Here is a 23,817-nt window from a genome sequence, read left to right on the forward strand (position 1 = left end):
AGTGATCTGTCGCCAGCTTTCCCCCGGATCTGCAGCCACTCAAGAACAGGTCAAAGCCGATGCCAGCTCTGAAGAAATCATATTTGATTCGAAACATTGGCCGGAATTTTACTGGCACGTCTGCCCCGATTCCGGGGACGGGCGAGGCTCGGAGAACAGCATTCTCCGTTGGCCTCAGGTGGGACCGTATGAACCTCGGGCGGATGTGTCAGTAAAATTCCGCCCATTAACTCTTTCTCTCTCCACAGATGTTACCAGTCCTGCACTTTGATCATATTAAAGTCCTGCACTTCCCCTTGTGTTTGCCATAAACTGATTGTAGGTGCTGAAAACTTTTCTTTTCTTAAATTCCCCAACCTTTCCCAAAGGAGACACCTGACTTCCACTCTGTCCCTCCCAACAGCTATTTAGATGAGGCACCTGAGCACATTGACCTCATGACTCCAAAGTTTCTGGACCTGGAAGGCACTGCATCAGTGTAATGACAGCAAACCAGAAGGTGGAGTATGGATGTATGGGCACTCTTCCAGAGTGTTCTTCCAGGGGCGAGGGGACTACCTTGCGTTCGGCAATCTAACCCTCACCCTTTCCGCTGGACGCTGTCAGAAGTCGAGATCGTACTGTTGGAGAAGCACCACATGCAAGAAATCCTGTCCTCCTTCCCCAATGAAAATATACCAGCAATACATCTTCGGGAAAGTCAGGCCAACTGTTTGTTTCTTAATGGGATCAACAATGCAGAAATTTCATGATCATTGTGTTTAAAAATTCTATAATGCTGCATGTTGTTGCTTCCAACAACATCATACACATTCTTAAACATATCACATATAGCAACATTGAAATAAAACTGAAAACTATCAGGTGGATTTGTTTTTCTGAAACCACAATATAAAATGACCACGGTCTCTTGTGTTTTGTCTGTGGGGCATTCTTCAAGTTATTTGATTTTCTGTCAACAAAGGTTCGATGGGAGTACTCGAGTCAAGAGATTGTAGGTTTGACCCACTCCAGAGATTTGAGCGCACAAATCAAGGCTGACACTCGAGTGCAAAACCTAGGGATTGCAATCCCACTGGGGGCTGCCATCTTTTGTATAGGGCATTAAACCGAGCCCTGGCTAGTATTTCTACCAGGTGGCTGTAAAAGGTCTCGTGACGGCATTCAAAGAAGGATAGGGGATTGAACCTGGTGTCCCGGCTTTTATTTAGCCTCACGCAATATCATAAAAACAAATTATTTGGTAGTGTTTTTTTATTCACTTGTGGGACATGGGTGTCACTGACTGGCCAGCATTTATAGCCCATCCCTTCGTTCAGAGGGCAGTTGAGAGTCAACCACATTGCTGTGGCTCCGGGTCACATGTAGGCCAGACCAGATAAGGACGGCAGATTTCTTTCCCTAAAGCACATTAATGAACCAGATGGGTTTTTCCAACAATCGACAATGATTTCGTGGCCATCAGTAGATTCTTAATTCCAGATTTTTTTTATTGAATTCAAATGCCACCATCTGCCGTGGCGGGATTCGAACGCAGGTCCCCAGAACATTAGCTGAGTTTCTGGATTAATAGTCTAGCAATAATACCACAAAGCCATTACCATCCCTTGGTTACCACATTGCTGTTGGTGGGAGCTCGTTTAGGCAAAATTGGTTACTATGTTTCCTACAGTGAGTACATTTCACAAGTGCTTCATTAGCTGTAAAGAGCTTTGGGGTGTTCTGTGGTCATGAAAGGCATTATAAAAGTTATTACTTGAATGGGTGTAAATTGAGAGAGGTGGATTCTCAGCGAGACCTTGGTGTCCTCGTGCATTAGTCGTTGAAAGTAAGTGCGCAGGTACAACAGACAGTAAAGAAGTCAAATGGTATGTTGGCCTTCATAGAAAAGGATTTGAGTATAGGGATAGGGGATGTTTTGCTGCAATTGTATAGAGTGTTGGTGAGGCCACACCCGGAGTATTGTGTGCAGTTTTGGTGTCCTTATCTGAGGAAAGATGTCTTGCTATAGAGGGAGTGCAGCGAAGGTTTACCAGGCTGATTCCTGAGATGGCAGATCTGTCATATGAAGAGGGACTAAGTCGGTTAGGATTATATTCACTGGAGTTTAGAAGAATGAGAGGGGATCTCACAGAAACATACAAAATTCTAACAGGGTTAGATAGGGTAGATTCAGAAAGAATGGTCCCGATGGTGGGGGAGTCCAGAACTAGGGGTCATAGTTTGAGAATAAGGGGTAAACATTTTAGAACTGAGGTGAGGAGAAATTTCTTCACCCAGAGAGTGGTGAATATGTGGAATTCACTACCACAGAGAGTAGTTGAGGCAAAACGTTGTCTGATTTCAAGAAGAAATTAGATATAGCACTTGGGGCTAAAGGGATCAAGGGATATGAGGCAGCACAGTGGTTAGCACTGCTGCCTCACAGCACCAGGGACCTGGGTTCAATCCTTGGCTTGGGTCACTTTCTGTGTGGAGTTTGCACATTCTCCTCGTGTCTGCGTGGGTTTCCTCTGGGTGCTCCAGTTTCCTCCCACAGTCCAAAGGTTAGGTTGATTGGCCTTGCTAAATTGCCCCTTAGTGTCCCAGGATGGGAAGGTTAGAGGGATTAGCGGGGTAAATATGTGGAGTTACGGGGATAGGACCTGGGTGGGATTGCTGTCAGTGCAGACTTGATGGGCCAAATGGCCTCCTTCTGCACTATAGGGATTCTATGATATGGGGGCAAGGGTGGGGGGGGGGATCAGAATATTGAATTTGATGATCAGCCATGATCAAAATGAGTGACAGAGCAGGGCCGAATGGCCTACTTCTGCTTCTAGTTTCTATAAAAATTTAAGTTAATGCGAAATACAGGCACCAACATAAAGGACAAAACAGCACCTAACGTTGGGTAAAATGTGTCACAAAAAGCCTTTTCCTCCCAGCTTATTAACAATGCAATCTAACTTAACATTCATTCTGTCACTCCTTACCTTGCAAAGACTGAGTGCTGATAAACTTTTTAATCAGAGCATCGGTGGTTTGTGTGTAGAGGCTAAGTGCGTATTTCAGCGACTGCATGTCTGGGCTCTTCTCCAAGAACGTCTTCTTGAGGCCATTTCCTCCGGCGTGGAAATATTGCTGCAGAATGGGGAAATCCATCAAGAAAAGGAATTAGGCAATGGCAACGCAGCGGAAAAACGTTGTGAACAAGACCACTAAACTTTTATAGGCACCATCAAATATGTTGAGGCACAAATCCATGGCAGTGTGTGCTCAAATTCTACAGTCCAACTAGATAGTGAGGATAGAAACCATCAACTGTTTATATCATTTGGAGACTGAGCACTTGAGGCCATGACAATTAAAGCTGTTTTTATATGAGTAACTTAAAGCAGCGCTCAAAATCGGTCAATGGGGTACTTCATCAGGTTCCTCCACCCAAATACTTTAAATTGCCTGGAATTATTGAGTGGAGAGGAACAGATCCCAGTGAGGAATCCATTTCAATTCATGGACAAAATATTTCTTATCAAAAAGTGTTCCTGCCAATCAATGGCTTGTATTTGCTGCATTCAGATCACCCATAAGACCATAAGATATAGGAGAATTAGGCCATTCAGCCCATCGGGTCTGCTCTGCCGTTCAATCATGGCTGATAAGTTTCTCAACCCCATTCTCCCGCCTTTTCCCCATAATCTTTGAATCCCTTAGCAATCAAGAACCTATCTATCTCTGTCTTAAATGCACTCAATGACCTGGCCTCTGCAGCCTCCTGTGGCAATGAAGTCCATAGATCCACCACCCTCTGGCTGAAGAAATTCCTCCTCATCTCGGTTCTAAAGGGTCGTCCCTTTACTCTGAGGCTGCGCTCTCGGATCCTAGTCTCTCCTACTAATGGAAACATCTTCCCCATGTCCACCCAATGCTCTCAACCAGAACTGCAGGAACATGTATCCCATTGCAGGCAGTTTATGCTTGAATATAGATTACTGTAGAATTTTTATGCAATTGCCAGAACAATAAATAACAAAAAACTAGACCTACAATGTAGATTCCTTCACTTTATTATAGCAAATTTTATTTAGTTCTGATCCGATAACTTATATCCCAGATCATTCTCGTGGTCTTGAAATTACCCTGTATAGTTATTAACATATGCACAGTTACTAGGTTTGTGTGAAATTTCTCTATTACTTGCATGGAAACCTCCTTTACAATATTGTACAATGGATCTCCATACAAACTCATTCATAAGAATGAAAGGAAAGCAATAGTGGAGTGCTATACTACTGTCATTGAACTAGTAATCCAGAGAGCCAGGGTAATTTTCTGGTGACCTGGGTTCAAATCCCACTGTGGTAGATGGTGAAATTTGAATTGAATAAAAATCTGGAATTAATAGTCTAATGATAAGCATGAAACCATTGTTGTTCATTCACATTGTTCAGTAATGCCCCTTTTGGGAAGGAAGCCTCCTGTCCTTACCTGGTCTAGCCTCCAGATGACTCCAGATCCACAGCAATGGATTTTAAATGCAATTAAGGGCATCTCAAGGGCAATAAGGGATGGGCATCCCACATTCCATGAAATAAGTTAGGAAAAAAGAACCGTGAGGTGTAAGCCATTTGGCTCATTGAACGTGCTTCCTCATGGCTATTCTGACTGTGACCTCAATTTCACTTTCCTTTGGATATGTTCATGGACCCACCCTTCACTGATCTTGGGCGAAGAGAACTCCAAAGGTTAGTGACCCTCAGTCTTAAATGGGAGACCCCTTATTCTGAAACTGTGCCCTCTGGTTCTAAAATCCCTATGAGGGGGAAACATCCTCTCAGCAGCTATCCTGCCAAGCCCCTTCAGATTCTTGTTCTGTTTCAATGAGATCATCCCTCATTCTTCGAAACTCCAATGAGTATGGGCTCAATCCTTTCTCATAGAACCACCTCGTCAGCCCCAGGAAGCAGCTTGGTGGAACCTTCTCTGAACTGCCTCAAATGCAAGTAAATCCCACCTTAAATTAGACTGTATGCAATTTTCCAGGTGTGGTCTCGCAATGCCCTGTACACTTGTGAAAAGATTTTCATATCTATATATGGGCAGCATGGTGGCATAGTGGTTAGCACTGCTGCCTCACAGCGCCAGGGACCCAGGTTTGATTCCCAGCTTGGGTCACTGTCTGTGCGGAGTCTGCACGTTCTCCCGGTGTCTGCGTAGGTTTCCTCCAGGTACTCTGGTTTCCTCCCACAGTCTGAAAGATGTGCTGGTTAGGTGCACTGGCCATGCTAAATTCTCCCTCAGTGCATCTGAGCAGGTGCCAGAGTGTGGCGACTAGGAGATTTTCACAGTAACTTCATTGCAGTGTTAATGTAAGCCTTACTTGTGACACTAATAAATAAACTTAAACTTAATTTCTATATCCCATCCCTCTTGTGATAAAAGTTAACATTCTACTGGCCTCTCTAATTAGTTGTTATACCTGCATGCGAACTTTTTCTGATATAACTACGAGGATCCTCTGATCCCTGTACCGCAGCATCCTGCAGGATTCTCCCCATTAAAGTAATAGCTTGCTTTTCCATGCTTCCCACTGTATTTGTCGGCTAACGTCCGCATCGTGTCAAAGCAACTGAGTCAGTCTGCTCAATTACAGATGATTTCAGGGTTGTTTCGTGCTGTGGTCAATCACTCTCCAGAAAATAGACTGGAACGGCACAATCTCGTTCTCTTTCCGAGGGTTACAGCTGTCTAAGTGTGGAGACTATATCCAACAGGCAATCTGAGTTGAAGGCTCGGAGGTGCATGGTTAGCCACTGCATCGCGCATTTCCCATGTAGATTTTGCCATAATCTTCATCGTACATCTATGTATTGAGATGGCAATCCAGTCTACTATATGTGTTAAAGTGGCACGCAAAACGTTGCATAAAACGATGCCCTAACTGAACTAAAAAAAGCCTTCTGTACTTACTTGGCCCATATCCCTCTATTCCCTTTCTATTCATGTACCCATCCAGATGCCTCTTAAATGTTGCTAATGTGCCTGCTTCCACCACCTCCTCTCACTGTGCGTTCCAGGCACCCACCACCGTGTGTGAGAAAAACATCCCCTGCACATCTCCCTTAAACATTCCCCCTCTCACCTTGAACTTATGCCCCCTCGTAATTGACACTTCCACCCTGGGGAAAAAGCCCCTGACTATCCACCCTGTCTATACCTCCCATAATTTTGTAGACCTCTATCAGGTCTCCCCTCAGCCTTCATCTTTCCAGTGAAAACAATCCCAGTTTATTCAACCTCTCCTCATAGCCAACACCATTGAGACCAGACAACATCCTGGTGAACCTTCTTTGCACTCTCTCCAAAGCTTCTTCTGGTAACAAGTGAAAAAACAAAAAAAAGGACAGACTCCATCACCAGTAACATTTTCCAAAAGGAAGTGCTCCTGTGTACAATTATTAACTGTTCTGAGTTGGGAATTTGCAAACAATTATTGATTCACAAAACCTCCTTTAAATATTAGCCTTAATGTTAACTTCAAGTGGATTCACTTAGACCACTTCCTCTTCGGGAGGTACCTGAACAATGGTCAAAAAGAGACCGACCACCACCTCCATTTCAACAACTAAACTGAGCCCCCAAACCCCAGATCAGCCATGACCAACGCCTCAGGAGATTAGTTTCCTGCTTCATACATTTGAATAAGCCCTTGGAGTTTGATAAAGGCACATTCTAATCATGTGAAAAGCAGTGTATTTCTAATGCCTCTAAATAAAATTGACTAATCCGTCAAATGCTTTCTCATTTCTCACTGAAGAAAACCATGCAGCCTCTTGAGCCATTTGGATCAATAGATGATGGTATTCCTTTAGTGAAAAAAAATTCAAACCAAATTATGCCCATGATCAATATTTATTTCCAAGAGATATAACTCAGTCAGAAAATACTTTGATTTCATATCAACAGATTAATCTCCCAATCGACAAAGTCATGCATTAACTAGTTTGTCTTTAAAATACATCCTACTGAACACTGCACAATATGTAGATTGTTGCTTCAACTATATTTGTACCAAATCTATATCTGGGGTGGCACGGTGGTTAGCACTGCTGCCTCACAGCGCCAGGGAGCTGGGTTCGATTCCCGACTTGGGTCATTGTCTGTGTGACTAATAGATAAATAAACTTAAACAGACTTCTTGACCAACATCAATTCTTGGATGAGTCACGACTTCCTCGATTATTTTTTATTTATTAGTCACAAGTAGGTTTACAGTAACACTGCAATGAAGTTACTGTGAAAATCCCCCTAGTCACCACACTCCAGCTCCTGTTCGGGTACACTGAGGGAGAATTTAGCATGGCCAAAGCACCTAACCAGCACGACTTTGAACTGTGGGAGGAAACTGGAGCACGCGGAGAAAACCCACGCAGTGACACAGTGGGTTAGCACTGCTGCCTCACAGTGCCAGGCTCCCGGGTTCGAATCCCGGCTAGGGTCACTGTCTGTGTGGAGTTTGCACGTTCTCCCTGTGTCTGTGTGGGTTTCCTCTGGGTGCTCCGGTTTCCTCCCACAGTTCAAAGATGTGCGGGTTAGGTGGCTTGGCCATGCTAAATTGCCCCATAGTGTCAGGGGGATTAGCTAGATTAAATGCATGGGGTTATGGGGATAGGGCCTGGGATTGTGGTCGGTGCAGACTCGATGGGCCGAATGGCCTCCTTCTGCATTGTAGGATTCTATGATTCTATGAATTGCAATTGAGAGAGAGGGATAAGTAAATTCTCTTATTAGTCTGCTGCCACGTTTAAGGAATTAATAATCATTTTCCATTGAAAATAAAAAAATACTTTTTATATTGAGTTTTTAGGAAGCATACTCACACAGCTCTGAAATGAAAAATGGTTATTACGCCAGACACAAGCCATTTTCGCCAGAGCTAAACAATAAACAATTGATTGGCTTGTCTGGGTAACGGAACAACACCTCATCACACTGACTGTTCTGAGAAATCCTCTGATCCCTGTTGGTTTGGCAGCAGGAAATAATGGCCTGGGTTTTACCTTCATTTGGGAGTTAGGCAGGGGGGGGGGATGGAAAAATCATGAGGAGCCATTTCGCATTGGCTCCCCGACACTATCCCAGCACTGGATGTGAAGAGACTGTTCGTTCTGGTGAGGCAGGGAACCAATTAGCATAATTAAAGATAAAATGCGGCGCATTTTCCAAAGCCGTTGGCATTTCCGGAGGGCGGAGCAACCTCCCGCTGTGGGGGGAGGTCGCCTAGGAAACAGAGGTGGCTTCCCAGTGGCAACGTGAGAGACCAGGCTCGAGGATGCAAAGAGGAGGCTGCGGGCAGCTGCCATCACCCCCAGTGATCTCCACTGGATGGGTTTTCCCTTTGACCACCACCCCAACCCCAGGAATTTAAGTTTTCTTCTTTACTTACTTGGTCCAATTCCCAAGCTCTCCTACAGACGTCAATCACAACCTTCTCTCCCAATGGCAGAGACCTCAGAGCTGTCAGCCCTCTGATTGGACCAGCAGCATCGGCAGACTAACTGCCATCTTTAATGGTGGCACAGTAGGGGAGGGCACGGTGGCACAGTCTCACAGCACCAGGGACCCAGGTTCAATTCCTGGCTTGGGTGACTGTGCGGAGTCTGCATGTTCTCCCCGTGTCTGCATGGGGTTACTCTGGGTGCTCTGGTTTGCTCCCACAGAGCGAAAGACATGCTGGTTAGGTGCATTGGCCATGCTAAATTTTCCCTCAGTGTACTCGAACAGGCGCCAGAGTGTGGCGACTAGGGGATTTTCACAGTAACTTCACTGCAGTGTTAATGTAGGCCTACTTGTGACACTAATATATAAGCTTTAAAACTTTAAACTTAATTGGAAAGTGGGCCTGCAAGTGACTGAGTAGGAGTCTAGCTGCGATAAATTTACTCAGACAGGAGTGACCTCCCACGCGGGAGATCAACCTCAGCCTGAGGGCTCGCTTTTCCCCCTGACACCCGTGGCAAAATTGAAACCAAGACGACAGAAAGTGTCAGGAGGAGTTCTGCAGTGAGAGCACTCAGGCTTGTTTAAAGGATTGCTCCGATGACCTTTGTTGCAGGAGAGGTAGAAATCATCTCGCTTTGGTAAGCAAAACTGATGTGAGTTAGCATGGTGTGTTCTTTATTTTGCTTCATTAAGTGATGGTAAAGCTTCTGATTTAAAATAGTGACAACAGGGGATCAGTGGGGTCACATTGCTGTGAAATGAGGCAGCTTGATCATTCTTATTTAGCTTACCAGGCGTTTCCTCAATCCGTCTGCAGAGAAGTTAAAGGTACACACAGACTGGAATTTTACCGGCACGCCCGCCCCGATTCCGGGGGCGGCCGAGGCTCGGAGAACGGCATTTTCCGTTGGCCTCAGGCAGGATCGTACGAACCTTGGGCGGAAGTGCCGGTAAAATTCCACCCATAGCGTCATCGGGCGGGATTTTCCGTCTGCGCTCGCCCCCAATGCCAGGAAATCTCACCGGAGGTCAATGGACCTTTGCATGGCCCGTGTCCCGGCCACTGCGATTCCCGTGGTGGGCGGGACTGGAATGTTCCACCCATTGAGAATAATACAGCACGGAAACAGGCCCTTCAGCCCAATCAGTCCATGCCGACCATGGTGCCCACCCAGCTAGTCCCAGCTGCCCATGAATATTTGATTCAGCTGCTAATGTTACACCCACCGGTTAGACTTTTACAAAATTATAAACAGAGTACTCAGAGTCAATTCCGTCAAAAATAAGAGGCTCAGACTGCTTACACAAGCTGCCTCACTAGGTGCCTACGGCAAAACTACAGAGGCGACTGAGAGCAGAATAGTAGCTGGTCAGGAAAATGGTTGAGTTCTCACCTTTTAAAGGCTTTTCCCCAGGGTGGAAAGGTCAACTATGCAAGGGCACAGGGTTAAGGTGAGAGGGAGTAAGTTTAGGGGTGATGTGCGGGGTATGTTTTTCACACAGAGGGGGTGGGCATCTGGAACGCCCTGCCAGTGGAGGTGGTGGAAGCAGGCATGTTAGCGACATTCATGGCATATCTTGATAGACACATGAACGGAAGGCGAACAGAGGGATAGAAATCGCGAATCTGTGCAGGCCTGATGGGCCGAAGAGCCTGTTACTGGGCTGTATTGTTCTTTATTCCCATCACACTCTAAAATTAGGCTACCATGAACTCAAATCACTGTTGCATTTACAATCATTTCGCATTCACCCCATGAGTTCTTGCTGGACGAAGACATATACTTCATGAAGTACCACCTCATATATCAACTCAAGCAAGCTCCTTGGATGGTCTCCAACTGAGAGGCCTCTGGAGCTTTGCTACCACAGATTGATCTGCTAACAGAACGTGGGTAATCCCTCACATTTTGATTGCTATTGAAGACCGACGGATAATCAAGCCTCCCCAAATATTGGCCTTAAATGCATGGCAGAGGTGAGGAATGAAGATAAGTACCATGCAAATAACATCAGGTGAAGTCGATCTCTCATGGGCTGCCGCTTTGACTTATATGAAGCGGGAGGAGGTTAATGCTAATAGGCTCTGTAATGAAGTAGTAGCAGGTGCCATAATCTGTCTTGAAAGCATTTTGTTTGAAATTGAGGAAGGTGGATGATGTTTTACGCTGTAATTATGCAGATTATTTAATTACCTACTCATTTAGTTTCTTACCGGAAAGTGGAAATGATTCTGTTGGAGATTCCTGTGTGGGACAGCTGTGGATCAGTATGAGGGATTGATTTGTCCATATTTTAGAATTTCTGATTAAAGCCGGGGTTTTTATAACAAAGTATTCAATGCAGCAAGCAACCTGAAGCTCAGGGCAGCCGGGATCGAATATTCTCAGCATATTGCTGCTTTCAATTTTTCCATTTACTAACAGCATTGAATTATTGTCTAAAGTGGCCCGGACCAGAACTGGCTTTAACTTAAAGAAGAATAACAGCTAGCAAGAACAATGCAGTTTAATACGATAATGGTCGAAAGATTTACGGGAGCTTTTACACATGTGTTAAATAAATGGTAAGTGCCATCATCCGGTCAAAGGCATTGATAAATTTGAGGGATGGAGGCAAAGGTCTAATCATTTTAGACCTTCGGGTGGCAAGGCGGCACAGTGGTTAGCACTGCTGCCTCACAGCGCCAGGGTCCCAGATTCAATTCCGGCCTCGGGTCACCATCTGTGTGGAGTTTGATCTTTTTCCCCCGTGTCGGTGTGGGTTTCCTCCGGGTGCTCTGGTTTCCTCCCCCAGTCCAAAGATGTGCGGGTTAGGTTGATTGGCCGTGCTAAATTGACCCTAGTGTCAGGGGGATTAGCAGGGCAAATGTGTGGGGTTACGGGAATAGGGATCTGCATGGGATTGTGATAGGTGCAGACAAGATGGGCCGAGTGGCCTCCTTCTGTACTGTTGGGATTCTATGATTTGAAGACTTAATAGAGAAATGATTTTTTCAGAAACTACTGTGAGGAGAATTTTTTTAAAAAACTGCCAAGTTGTACATTGAGAAGTTTAGCTAAAATCACATTGACTGTTACAGAACTGCAATGAAATGTTGTATAGATTCTTCGTGAAGCAATAATTGAATGAACACTGTGCTCCAACCTGGGTATTGGCCACTTATAATTAAACTGAAGAATTCTATAGGGGCGAAATTAGAATTTGCGGAATTGCGAAATGGATGATGGAAATGAAAATTGGACGGGGAACAAAACGAGCAGTAAGTTCATTCCCACCCAGCCTGCACTACAGCGCAAGAGCATTGTGCCTATTGACGGCATGTGGAATGTCAGTGTGTGATGAGTTTCATTTGGAGACTGCAGATGAATCCATTGCCAGTGAGGAAAAATTCCTTTGTCTTCCTTTTCCAGGACCCCTCTCCTCGCTGTCAAAACTGAACGGGAAAACATCAGCGGTAAAGTGCAGCTGTGTCCACTTAGAATCTAGGAAATGTACAATTACCTTTATTGTAGCCAACACCACTTCCATTATAGCGCACTGACGTGGACTGAGACTTTTGACCTCTTCCCGAATCACGTGCTCCTACGTGAGATGGATATCAAAGAAAACAATTTTAGGCTGCTGAAATTAATGAACATTTCAAAATGAGCTAACATGGAAATTACTCAAGGGCAGGTGGTGGTATTGTGGTGTTGTCAATCAACTAGTAATCCAGAGACCCAAGCCAATGCGTGAGCCAGGTTCGAATCCCACCCTAGCAGATGATGAAATCTGGAATTGAAAGGGCGACACGGTGGCACAGTGGTTAGCACTGTGGCCTCACAGTGCCAGGGACCCATGGATTTGATTCCCGGTCACCGTCTGCGAGGAGCCTGCACGTTCTCCCCATGTCTGCGTGGGTTTCCTCCGGTTTCCTCTCACAGTCCAAAGATATACGGGTTAGGTGCATTGGCCGTGCTAAATTGCCCCTTAGTGTCAGGGGGACTAGCTAGTGTAAATACATGGGGTTGTGGGGATAGGGCCTGGGTGGGATTGTGGTCGGTGCAGACTTGATGGGCCGAATGGCCTCCTTCTGCACTGTTGGATTCTATCATTCTGTAACTAGTCATATCAATTTTACCAACTAGAGGTGGAACAATTTAGGTAAAATAGCAACGATCAGGGTTCTTTCCCAAACAAGGCACCACTTGAGATTCGGTATACATATTTTACTAGCAGCAACATTTTTCGTGGAAGCTGGCATATATTTGCACTGGTTGTTATGGCAACAGCGTTTGATAAAGGATGGGGTTGTTTAATCTGTGTTAAGCTGAACTAAAATTTTGATTCTTTAGCGGCAAACTGATTTTTTTAAACCACCGCTCTGTGTTTGAGTTTCCCAGTATTATTTAGCACCCACAAAAATGCTGATTATAACTGCCCCTGAAGGTGCCCCTCTATCAGTTGAAAATAGGTTGAACGAGCTCAGATTGCCTCATCGTTCTGCTTGGATTTCCAGAAAAATTAATCTTCGGATTGTGTTATAAAGTGCAGCAGTTTCTATTTCAATGAAGTATTTACTTTTTGGAATACACAAGGGAATTTTTTTGGCGGGGGATTATAACACACATAGCGCCAAACACATCATTTTAAAACAATCCGCAAAAAAGCTTCACCGGGATGTTGCCTGGCCTCGAGGACATTGGCTATGTGGAGAGGTTGAATAAACTAGGATTGTTTTCACTGGAAAGACAGAGGTTGAGGGGAGACCTGATACAGGTCTACAAAATTATGAGAGGCATAGACAGAGTGGACAGTCAGAAGTTTTTTCCCAGGGTGGAAGTGTCAATTACAAGGGGGCACAGGTTCAAGCTGAGAAGGGGAAAGTTTAAGGGAGATGTGCGGGGGAAGTTTTTCATACAGAGAGTGGTGGGTGCCTGGAATGCGATGCCAGAGGAGGTGGTGGAAGCAGGCACATTAGCAACGATTAAGAGTCATCTGGATGGGTACATGAATAGGGAGCGAATAGAGGGATATGGTCCGAGTAAGGGTAGAAGGTGTTTTTTTTACTTTAGTTAGGGCATCATGATCAGCACGGGCTTGGAGGGCCAAAGGGCCTGTTCCTGTGCTGTACTTTCCTTTGTTCCATCTTCTCTTTGTAATCATGGAGCGCAAGCTAAGGTATCCCTGGAATTTCATGAGCTTTGAGTATGCATAGTATAGTTTCACATAAAGAATTCAATTGTTAATGCACTGTATGGGTGAAGGGTATGGAAATTGATACCTTCAGCTTTGATAATTGGCCCAAGTCTTTAGCTGCACTGAAGATCATCTGTGGTCCCTGGAAGAACAGGATCAAAAGAATGTAATTAGTGCAAAAGGGTCAGCACATATACAGAAAATGAGCAACTATGGCTCGGATTTTGCTCGCCTCGCCCCCCCCTCCCCCCCCCCCATCATGCCATCATGTTTATTATAATAATAAACCAAAGTCCAGGTTAATCTGTGCATTGCTTATGTACATACAGGCCAGACCAGATAAAGATGGCAAATTTTCCTGTGATGAGTATTAGTGAAGTGGATAAGATTTTTCCAACAATCCAGTGGTTTGATGGTCACCATTACTGACACTGTGGGCAGGATCTTCTGGCCGAGCTTGCCCCAAGGCCGGAAATTCTCGCTCAAGGTCAATGGACTTTAGCATGGTCCACCCTTGCCCACTACGATTCCCATTGCGGGCAGGATGGGAAAATTCCGCCTAGATTTAAATTCCAGACTTATTTAACTCATTTAACAATTCCCCAATTTCTATGATGGGATTTGAATTCATGTCTCCAGATCCTCAGTCCAGGCTGCTGGATTATTAGTCTAGTAACATAATCACTATGCTACCGTAACCTCTGAAACTAGTAACCGTGAAGTCAGCAGTGAATCTTCATAGGACCCACAGATCTGTTGACTTTTTCTTATATAATCAGTGAAAACAAGTGATCTGTTTCTAAGTCATCAATCTATTGCACATGAAGCCGCAGCAAATAAGATAATGAATCTTGAGTTAACATTGCACCCAATGTGGTTAAACCATGTATGATGTCCAGACATGCAGATACTACATGGCGTCCTACATATTCAGTACAGCGATAGATTTTATACATACACCAAATCAAGTTATTCGAAAAAAGAAACCTTTAATTGTGTAACAGCCAGTTAATTCCAGAATTAGAATAACAAGTTCTGCAATTGATAGGTCCTTTTGGCCTTGCATCCATCTGAGATTGTTGAGTGAGTAACATATTTTAAGCTATCAAAAAGTTGAGGCTGCACAGAGTAGCATTAAAGAATTTGTTCTCAGACACTCAAATGTTCGGCAAGGAGACAGATATCAGCACCACTTACAGTGGAGATTCAGGCCTACCCCAGGCCCGAGATGCAGCAATGCCCCTTTGAACATCACAGGGGAATCTCTGGCCGCCCCTGCTCCAGACTCTATTCTTTTCCTTGATGGAAATTCCTCTCCCAGAACCAGTATCCCTCCAGGCCTCGGGATGTGTTTGTCAAGATGAAGTATTAAAAAGTAAAATCAAGGTACACAGAGGACTGGGAGAGGCAGCATTAGAAAGGGTACAGGATTAAGGATTGTTGAAAATCCAAAGAAGTCTATGTTAGATTTGGAGTGCGTGTTTGTTAATGCATGAATACAGTTGTTTGGAAGCTGCAGCCACAATTAGCCACATGGAAATACAATATACTGATGATAACTGAGAACTAGTTCAAACTAGGGCAAGACTGGATACTTAATATTCCTGTTTTTAAGTTATTTAACAAAGATAGGGAGGGAAGAAGAGTTTTAGGGGGTGAGTTATTCACCCGCTCCAATTCCCGCCCACCTCGGGAATTGGAGCGGGTGAGGAGCGGACCATGGAAAGGTCCGTTGACCTTGGGTGGGGTTTTCCAGGTTTGGGGTGAGTGAGGTCGTAAAATCCTGCCCTTAAAGTTTTAAGTTTATTTATTAGTCACAAGTAGGCTTACATTCACATTGCAATGACGTTACTGTGAAAATCCCCTAGTTGTCACACTCCAGTGCCTGTGCAGTGGGTACACTGAGGGAGAATTTAGCATAGCCAATAAACCTAACCCGCATATCTTTGGAGTGTGGGAGGAAACCGGAGCACCCAGAGGAAACCCACGCAGACACGGGGAGAACGTGCAAACTCCACACAGACAGTGACCCAAGCCGGGAATCAAACCCGGGTCCCTGGCACTGTGAGGCAGCAGTACTAACCACTGTGCCACCCTTGGGAGAGGAGGAGGGCCATCAGGTTTGATTAAGGAAAGGATTACAGTGCTAGGAAGAGAAATATCCTCAAGAGGGGTCACAAACAGAATTTATTTGGTTAGAGTTGAGGAGCAACAAAGAGTTATAAGGCCAGGTGGTATCTTTTATAGGCTGCCAAAGGAGTTAGAAGAACAGATTTCCAAAACGAAAACCATTCCGATGCAAGAACTGCAGACCAGGATTTTCGGGTGTGGGGTTTCCCTTGCGGTCATTGGAAGAGTGGTTGGTGAGCACTCCTCCCCAATACCCTCTGGTCCGCAGACACTTTACAGTCCAACTTGAGCTGGAAATTCTGCCCCTCACTCGGGAGGAAGTCCCACCTCAGAGAGATTGGATGGAAGCTCTCAAATTCCAGCAGTGGCAGGAGATAAGAACATAAGAGCATAAGAACTAGGAGCAGGAGTAGGCCATCTGGCCCCTCGAGCCTGTTCCGCCATTCAATATGATCATGGCTGATCTTTTCGTGGACTCAGTTCCACTTAACCGCCCGCTTACCATAACCCTTAATACCGTTATTGTTCAAAAATTTATCTATCCTTGCCTTAAAAACATTCAATGAGGTAGCCTCAACTGCTTCACTGGGCAGGGAAATCCACAGATTCACAACCCTTTGAGTGAAGAAGTTCCTCCTCAACTCAGTCCTAAATCTGCTTCCCCTTATTTTGAGGCTATGCCCCCTAGTTCTAGTTTCACCCGCCAGTGGAAACAACTTCCCTGCTTCTATCTTGTCTATTCCCTTCATAATCTTATGTTTCTCTAAGATCTCCCCTCATTCTTCTGAATTCCAATGAGTATAGCCCCAGTCTACTCAAACTCTCCTCATAAGCCAACCCTCTCAACTCCAGAATCAACCTAGTGAATCTCCTCTGCACCCCCTCCAGTGCCAGTATATCCTTTCTCAAGTAAGGAGACCAAAACTGTATACAGTACTCCAGGTGTGGCATCACCAGCACCTTATACAGCTGCAACATAATCTTGCTGTTTTTAAACTCCATCCCTCTAGCAATGAAGCATTGGACAGGACTGGGACTGTCCCAGGAGTCCAGGAACCGGTAAGTATGGGGGTCTGATGTTGATAAGAGGCTGTTGCTGCTTTGCCCCCCAGCTCCTGAACTCCTCCTGGCCAGCCTGAAAATTGAGGCTGGGTGGGGCATAGCCACATGGTCATTCATTGACCAATGAAGGGTTTCAATGGGGCAAGTATAGACAGGCCAGCCGAGACGTGCAAAATATTCCAACCATAATGTTTAAAACCAATTATTCTCCATCCAGATGTGGCACTAAATTGCTTGCTGCAGATCGGAGGCTTTCCACTGCACTTCTTCTACCCCAAGAGACCATGGGGTGTGATTCCCCAGCCTTCCAGCCACGTGTTTCCTGTCGGCGAGGGGTGGTGAAATTCCTATTGACGTCACTCCACGCCAGCGGAAAACCCGCGGGCAGGGATGCGCTGCCGGTGGGAACAGAGAAACCCGCTGGTGTGAATGGCCAGAGAATTCCAGCCCACCTTACTGCTGACACCTTACTGGAACCAAAAGAGAAAATGCTGGAAAATCTCAGCAGGCCTGGCAGCATCTAAAAGGAGAGAAAAGAGCTGGCGTTTCAAGTCCAGCCGACCCTTTGTCAAAGCCTTTGTCACAGTGTTGGAACAACACCACAGGAATGTAGACATGTTAAAATACTTCATATATATTTCGGAGGATTTCATATTCTTGGTCTTCTACGTGAAGTCCCAAGAAATCATCGGTTTCTGGTACGTTGGTGATTAGTGGATCAGTATTCCGCGGACACGAATGCAGAAGGAGGGCATCCTCAACATTTGCCAAAGAGTAAATTAAAACTGGCAGAATCTACATTTGCTTTGGGAGAGCAGCTGGCTGGATTATGACCAATTGGAGAAAACTTCACTCAAATCATTGTCCCCAACGTTGCGGAGTCAATTCCTTTCAACTCAATTGAAGATTTTCTCTTACGGCACGCATTGGTATTCCAGGCAAGCTTTTTAATGTGAGACGTTTAAAACATTATAATGGTGTGCAGCCAAGTTGAAAACACGGAATATTAAAGCGAATGTTTAAAATTATAAATGATGCACGCAAACTGGGTGGTGCTTGGGGGAGGGTAGAGCGGTTGATATTTTGGATGTGGACTCTGTATCAGAACAGGGTATGAGCAGGCCGGGAGAGAAGTTAACAGGACTATGGTATTTCCTTTTGGGGAGCAGGCTGAATCATAGAAATGTGTTGGTGGGTTTTTTTTAAGCTTCATTTTATTTGCATTTGTAGATTTGTGTCCCCATTTTTGTAACTTTTAATTTGTGTGGGGGCCAGGTCTTCTCACTTTTCAATTCCTTCATTCCTTTGTTTAAATACCTTCACACTGAGACAATCATTTACACTGGCTAACATCTAAGCATTATGCAAGCCAAACTAGTGACCTAGAATCAGAGAATCCCTACAATGCAGGGGGAGGTGATGGCCTAGTGGTATTATCGGTAGACTATTAACCCAGAAACTCAGCTAATGTTCTGGGAACCTGGGCTCGAATCCCACCACGGCAGATGGTGGAATTTGAATTCAATAACAAAAAATCTGGAATTAAGAGTCTACTGATGACCATTGTCGATTGTCGGAAAAACCCATCTGGTTCACTAATGTCCTTTAGGGAAGGAAATCTGCCATCCTTACCCGGTCTGGCCTACATGTGACTCCAGAGCCACAGCAATGTGGTTGACTCTCAACTGCCTCAAAGGGCAACTAGGGATGGGCAATAAATGCTGGCCAGTCAGTAATGCCCATGTCCCATGAATGAATAAAAAAAAGGCTATTTGGCCCAACGAGTCTGTACCGACAAAAATCCCACTCAGACCCTATCCCTGTAATCTCACGTATTTACCTTGCTAGTCACGTGGCCAATCAATCTAACGTGCACGGGCGGAATTTTCCAGCTCCGGCGGGATTTTCTGGTCCCGCTGCAGTGAATGAAGATTTGGCTGTTCGTCAAATTCTCCATCCTTGCTTGCAGCAGTGGTGGGTTGTGAATGGCCGGAAAATTCCAGTCAACGTCTTTGAACCGTGGGCGAAAACCGGAGCACCCGGAGGAAATCCGCGCAGACAGGGGGAGAACGTGCAGACTCCACACAGACAGGGACCCAAGCCGATAATTGAACCCGGGTCCCTGGCGCTGTGAGGCAGCAGTGCTAACCACCGTGCTGCTGCTTCGGAGTTCTTTCTCTGTAACTTGTGTATCTGTGCCTCCCTCTCCTGCCAATCTTTTCATTCGCTGTTGGATCTTTCCTTGACCATTCACTGACTGACCTGCTCCTCAGTATTTGTTGTCTCCTCATTACACTCCCAGTTTCACATATGCCATTACAAAGCAACCCCTCCTCAATGAAACGCACCAAATTGACCAAAAATGTTCCCATGGCTGTATATGTACAAGCCATCAGCCTGGGACCTGACATAAAGTTGTTGGCATTACCACATGGAAGTGAATTGAATTTCCTTTATTAAGTCTTTTCTAGAAGCAAAATAAATTGTTGGCTACACAGACTTTTAATAAGAAATTATTATTTCTTATTAGACAGACACATGCGTCTCAAGGGAGGGGAGAAGATTTATATTTGGAAACTGAGGAATGATTAAAAAGTTTAAAAAAAAGCTTCAGCAGGATCCAGATGGTGGAGGTGTGAAGTGAGAATATTCCTCATGTTGAAGCAAATAATCAAACTCAATGGTCTCAGCCTTGTGTTAATTTGTTTTTACACTTTGAGAATGTCTGGAACTTTTGGCACTGTGTGGGGTTGCCATGCTGTACCAAAAATGAATGTCATGAAGCAGCATGAAGCCTGTTTGTGCCTGTCGCTCTCACTTGCTGAGCTCCTGAACTTCGAGGTGTTGCCATGGCAAGGCTAGCACCTCCTCACATCCTTGCTCACTCATGCGTACCTGTTAATTTCAGAGCAACGTCGACATGAGGCAATGGAACTCATGCCCTTCAGTTTGGAGACACTTGGTGTAGGGCGGCCCGGAAAGAGAGAGAGGAATGAAACATTGTTCCGTTTTTCCTTAGAAATAATTTAAAACTATGTTTCATAACATCAGCATCTTCCTTCAGGTTTTCCGCTTCCAGAATTTTAAGGGCAATTTTAACTGCTGGTGGCAGACCAGGTGGGCAAGTGGGTGATGCAACAGGTGAGGCAAGAGGAGGCCCAGTTGGGTGGGAGGGAGGCCCAGTTGGGTGGGCGGGAGACCCAGTTGGGTGGGCGGGAGGCCCAGTTGGGTGGGCGAGAGGCCCAGTTGGGTGGGCGGGAGGCCCAGTTGGGTGGGAGGGTGCCCAGTTGGGTGGGAGGGTGGTGGGAGGGTGGCCCAGTTGGGTGGGAGGGAGGCCCAGTTGGGTGGGCGGGAGACCCAGTTGGGTGGGCGGGAGGCCCAGTTGGGTGGGCGGGAGGCCCAGTTGGGTGGGCGGGAGGCCCAGTTGGGTGGGCGGGAGGCCCAGTTGGGTGAGCAGGTGAATTACCCTGTGGCTTTCCGTACACCAACCACAGGACCCTGACAGATCTGAGAGGCACTGAAATTGTAACAGGGCGTGAAAGGAGCACGAAATTGACTTGCTCTGTTGAGCTGCTGCCCTGCCACTTTCAGTCTGGGGCTGCAGGAGTCTGGTGAGGGGTACGGCAGAGAGGGAGTGAGAAGGACTGGTGAAGGGACCAGTGGAAAGAATTGTAAAGTGGACAGAAGGGTAAGTTATGGCAAGAGGGGATGCGACGGGAAAGGGGGAGTTGGGAATTGGGGAGTGGTGGTGGGCGTGAGAGGGAGTGGGAGAATGAGGCCTTTGTTTTCTGCTGATTATTTTACAACAAGATTTATCCTTCTCCTTTTCCCAGTTAGAATCCCCAAAATTACCCATTTCCTCTCAACCTCCCCCAAAGGACGGCATGGTGGCACAGTGGCTAGCATAGTTGCCTCACAGCGCCAGGGACCCGGGTTCCTTTCCAGCCTCGGGTGACTGCCTGTGTGGAGTTTGCACATTCTCCCCGGGTGGGATTTTCCAGTCTCGCTCGAGCGAGGCCGTAAAATCCTGCTCGAGGTCAACGGACATTCCCATTGTCCGGCCCTCGCCCGCTCCGATTCCGTGCTGGGCGGGACGGGACGGTAAAACCTGTGTTTGCATGGGTTTCCTCCGAGTGCTCCAGTTTCCTCCCATGGTCCAAAGATGTGCGGGTTAGGTTGGTTGGCCATGCTAAATTGCCCCTTAGTGTCGGGGGAGTGGCAGGGTAAAAATGTGGGGTTACATGGAAAGGAGCTGGGTGGGATTGTTGTCAGTGCAGGCTCGATGGGCTGAATGGCCTCCTTTTGCACTGTGGGGATTCTATGATCATAGATACTTTTGTTTCCTTCAGTAAGAAGTAATGCTCACTGCTATCATATGGTCTGAAACTTCTGAAGTTGAGAAGCGTCAGTACTTATTGTGCATTGCCGTATACATCAGACCTGTGAACCATTTTCTACGGAAATCACAAAATCAGTAAACTCATCTTTCCGTAGATATTACATTGTTTCTCTGACTGAAAGCAGTGACATTCTGATCCAGACAGGCTGATGCCACAAGGTAACTTGATCCATTGCCAAAGCTATGGAAATTGAAACCCAAGTCTCATTGTGGACTCAGAAAGTGGCCATCACCTGTGTGAGGGTTAATAACTTGAATCAGATGAGATAGAGATCTCTATCTGCACAATCTAAACTCGAACAATATATCCTCAGATCAACCTCCAGAACAGCTTAGGCCATCTCTCTGCGTGGAAGATTACCAAATCAAAGTCAACCACAGGGGACAAAATTGTTCAAAAGACTTTTGTTCCCCTGAGAAATGAACTAAGAATTCACATAAAACCTCTCACAAGGCATTAGAGAAAGAGGATTTGTATCCCGTTGCTGGAGTAGGATTTGTTGGTGAATATGACACGCAAGGCAGAGCTGGAGATTATTTCACCAGAATTTCTGGAACTCCTGCACACAGAAACAGAGAGGGATTGTAATTATTCTCTACTGGGCTGTAACTGGGTGGGAAGGGTGGGTGGAAGCACTCAATGACCCACCTTTATTTAGTTATTCTTCCATGGGGTAATGGGATGGGAGCATCACTGGCTGGGCCAACATTTATTGCCCATCCCTAACAGCCCTTGAACTGAGTGGCTCGTTAGGCCATTTCAGAGGGCAGCTAAGAGTCAACCACATTACTGTGGATCTGGAGTCACATGTAGGCCAGACTGTTAGAGTGGGACCAATGTTAACATTGGATCTGTCGTAGTGTGACCAATGGTAGCATGCTGTAAGGGTCAGCTGACCCAGTAAACTATTCAACCAATGACAAAATGATGTAGTGGTCAGCTGACCAGCTGACATAGTATAAAGAAGAAGCTGCTGGGGTTTGTGGGAGCTTGGAATGGCCCAGGGTGAGGCCTCAAGCGTTGGAGTAATGAAGTTTCTTTATTAAACCTTTTTCTTTAATTTATAAATTGGAGTAAGTCTTGTTTTATTTTATTGCCGACAACTAAAGAGTTCATTCTGGTGGATCTACACAAACCGGGAAAGGACGGCAGATTTCGTACATTGGCAAACCAGATGGGCTTTTGTGACAATTGACAACAGTTTCATGATCACTATTACTGAGGCTAGCTTCATATTCCAGATGTCTTCATTGAATTCAAATTACACCAGCTGCCATGGTGGGATTGGAACCCATGCCCTCAGGGCATTAGCCAGGGCCTCTGGAATACTGGCCCCATGACATTACCACCAAGCCACCTTGTCCCAGATCTGCTATGATTTGGGAATGCTTGGGTTTTCAGACCTACACGCATCCATTTGTCAAGTGGGAATCTCGGACAACCAGGGTCTTCTTGATAAGAACCTGATACCACCTTAACCAATAAATCAGCAAGAACTTGGTATGACCACTGAAGAGTCGTTGACGGCCAGGAGGAGCAGGATTGCTCCTTAGGGATCCACAAGGGAAGTGTAAGTCTCCTCAGCCTAAACTCCATTTCCAAACTGCTGACCACATTGGGACCACCCCCCATTTGTCCATCACCATCCTCAGCTGGAAGCCTGCATGTGACTTTCTGCCACATTCGAGCAATTTTAACTGGGAGGTGAGGGAGTGTCATGTTACTGAGGCCCAGTCACTAACCTGGTGTGTGATCACACCACAGGCAGCACAGGAGACAGATGAATACCCATTATCCTGGCAGGTTCCTGCTTCATGTAGCCATTGTCACTCCCTTGGACTTTTAGAGAACAGATTGAAGGACTGCTATGATGCCACAGAAGTGCCAGACAACGACCATCTCCAACAAGAAGGATCTAACCACCTCCCCTTGACGTTCAATGGCATTACCATCACTGAGTCCCTCACTAACAACATTCTGGGGCCTTACTCTTCAGTGGTTTTAATTCTTCTAACTTTTTCTGGGGTAACTATTGGTGCAACCCAGCTGGAACCATTGGCAGTTTTTGGGATTTCACGTTGCATTTCTGGATGGTTCCCAGCGAAGGGCAATTGCCCAGAGGAAGTTTGATCTTCTGAGAAATTGCCACACAAACCTGACCTGTGAAATTCTGAGAAGGGTCTCCTAACTTTGGGGTCCCCTCCAAGTCTGATACGGAGGAACTTGTAAGTTACAGCCCATGATAGTTACAAAACGAATGCTGTGTCGAGCAGTGATGTGTGTTTTCTGGGAGTAACCTTTTTTTAAATGAGTTCTCAGTGCTGTACAGAAACATCCTGACAGTGGCAACTGAAAAAGAAATCTTAACAAACCCTGTCACAAATATAATGATATGGACAGTGACCTCACTGCACCAATCACCCCATGGTTAAATGGACTGAACACCTGAAAGTGACCACAAACCGCATTTCCAAACCTGTGACCTTTTATCGGTGATCTATTTACGGGAAACAAATCAGTCTTGTCCCTACTGACATTTAGCCCTCATCAGTTATGCACT

At 45.7% G+C, this 23,817-nt stretch overlaps 1 protein-coding gene across 4 annotated transcripts in view; it reads right to left on the minus strand.

Moving 5' to 3' along the window:
• unc13c (unc-13 homolog C (C. elegans)) overlaps nt 1-23,817 on the minus strand; it is a 640,043-nt gene that overhangs the window by 27,811 nt on the left and 588,415 nt on the right. For all 4 annotated transcript variants that reach the window (XM_078241487.1, XM_078241484.1, XM_078241485.1 and 1 more), the window contains 3 exons: nt 13,751-13,807; nt 11,989-12,069; nt 2,976-3,123 (listed from right to left, as the gene is read on the minus strand). In XM_078241487.1, the coding sequence (XP_078097613.1) occupies nt 2,976-3,123; nt 11,989-12,069; nt 13,751-13,807 (286 nt within the window). The remainder of the gene's footprint in view (nt 1-2,975; nt 3,124-11,988; nt 12,070-13,750; nt 13,808-23,817) is intronic.

The sequence above is a fragment of the Mustelus asterias genome, chromosome 24 (assembly GCF_964213995.1).
Source record: "Mustelus asterias chromosome 24, sMusAst1.hap1.1, whole genome shotgun sequence".
In the NCBI taxonomy this organism is placed as follows: Eukaryota; Metazoa; Chordata; class Chondrichthyes; order Carcharhiniformes; family Triakidae; genus Mustelus; species Mustelus asterias.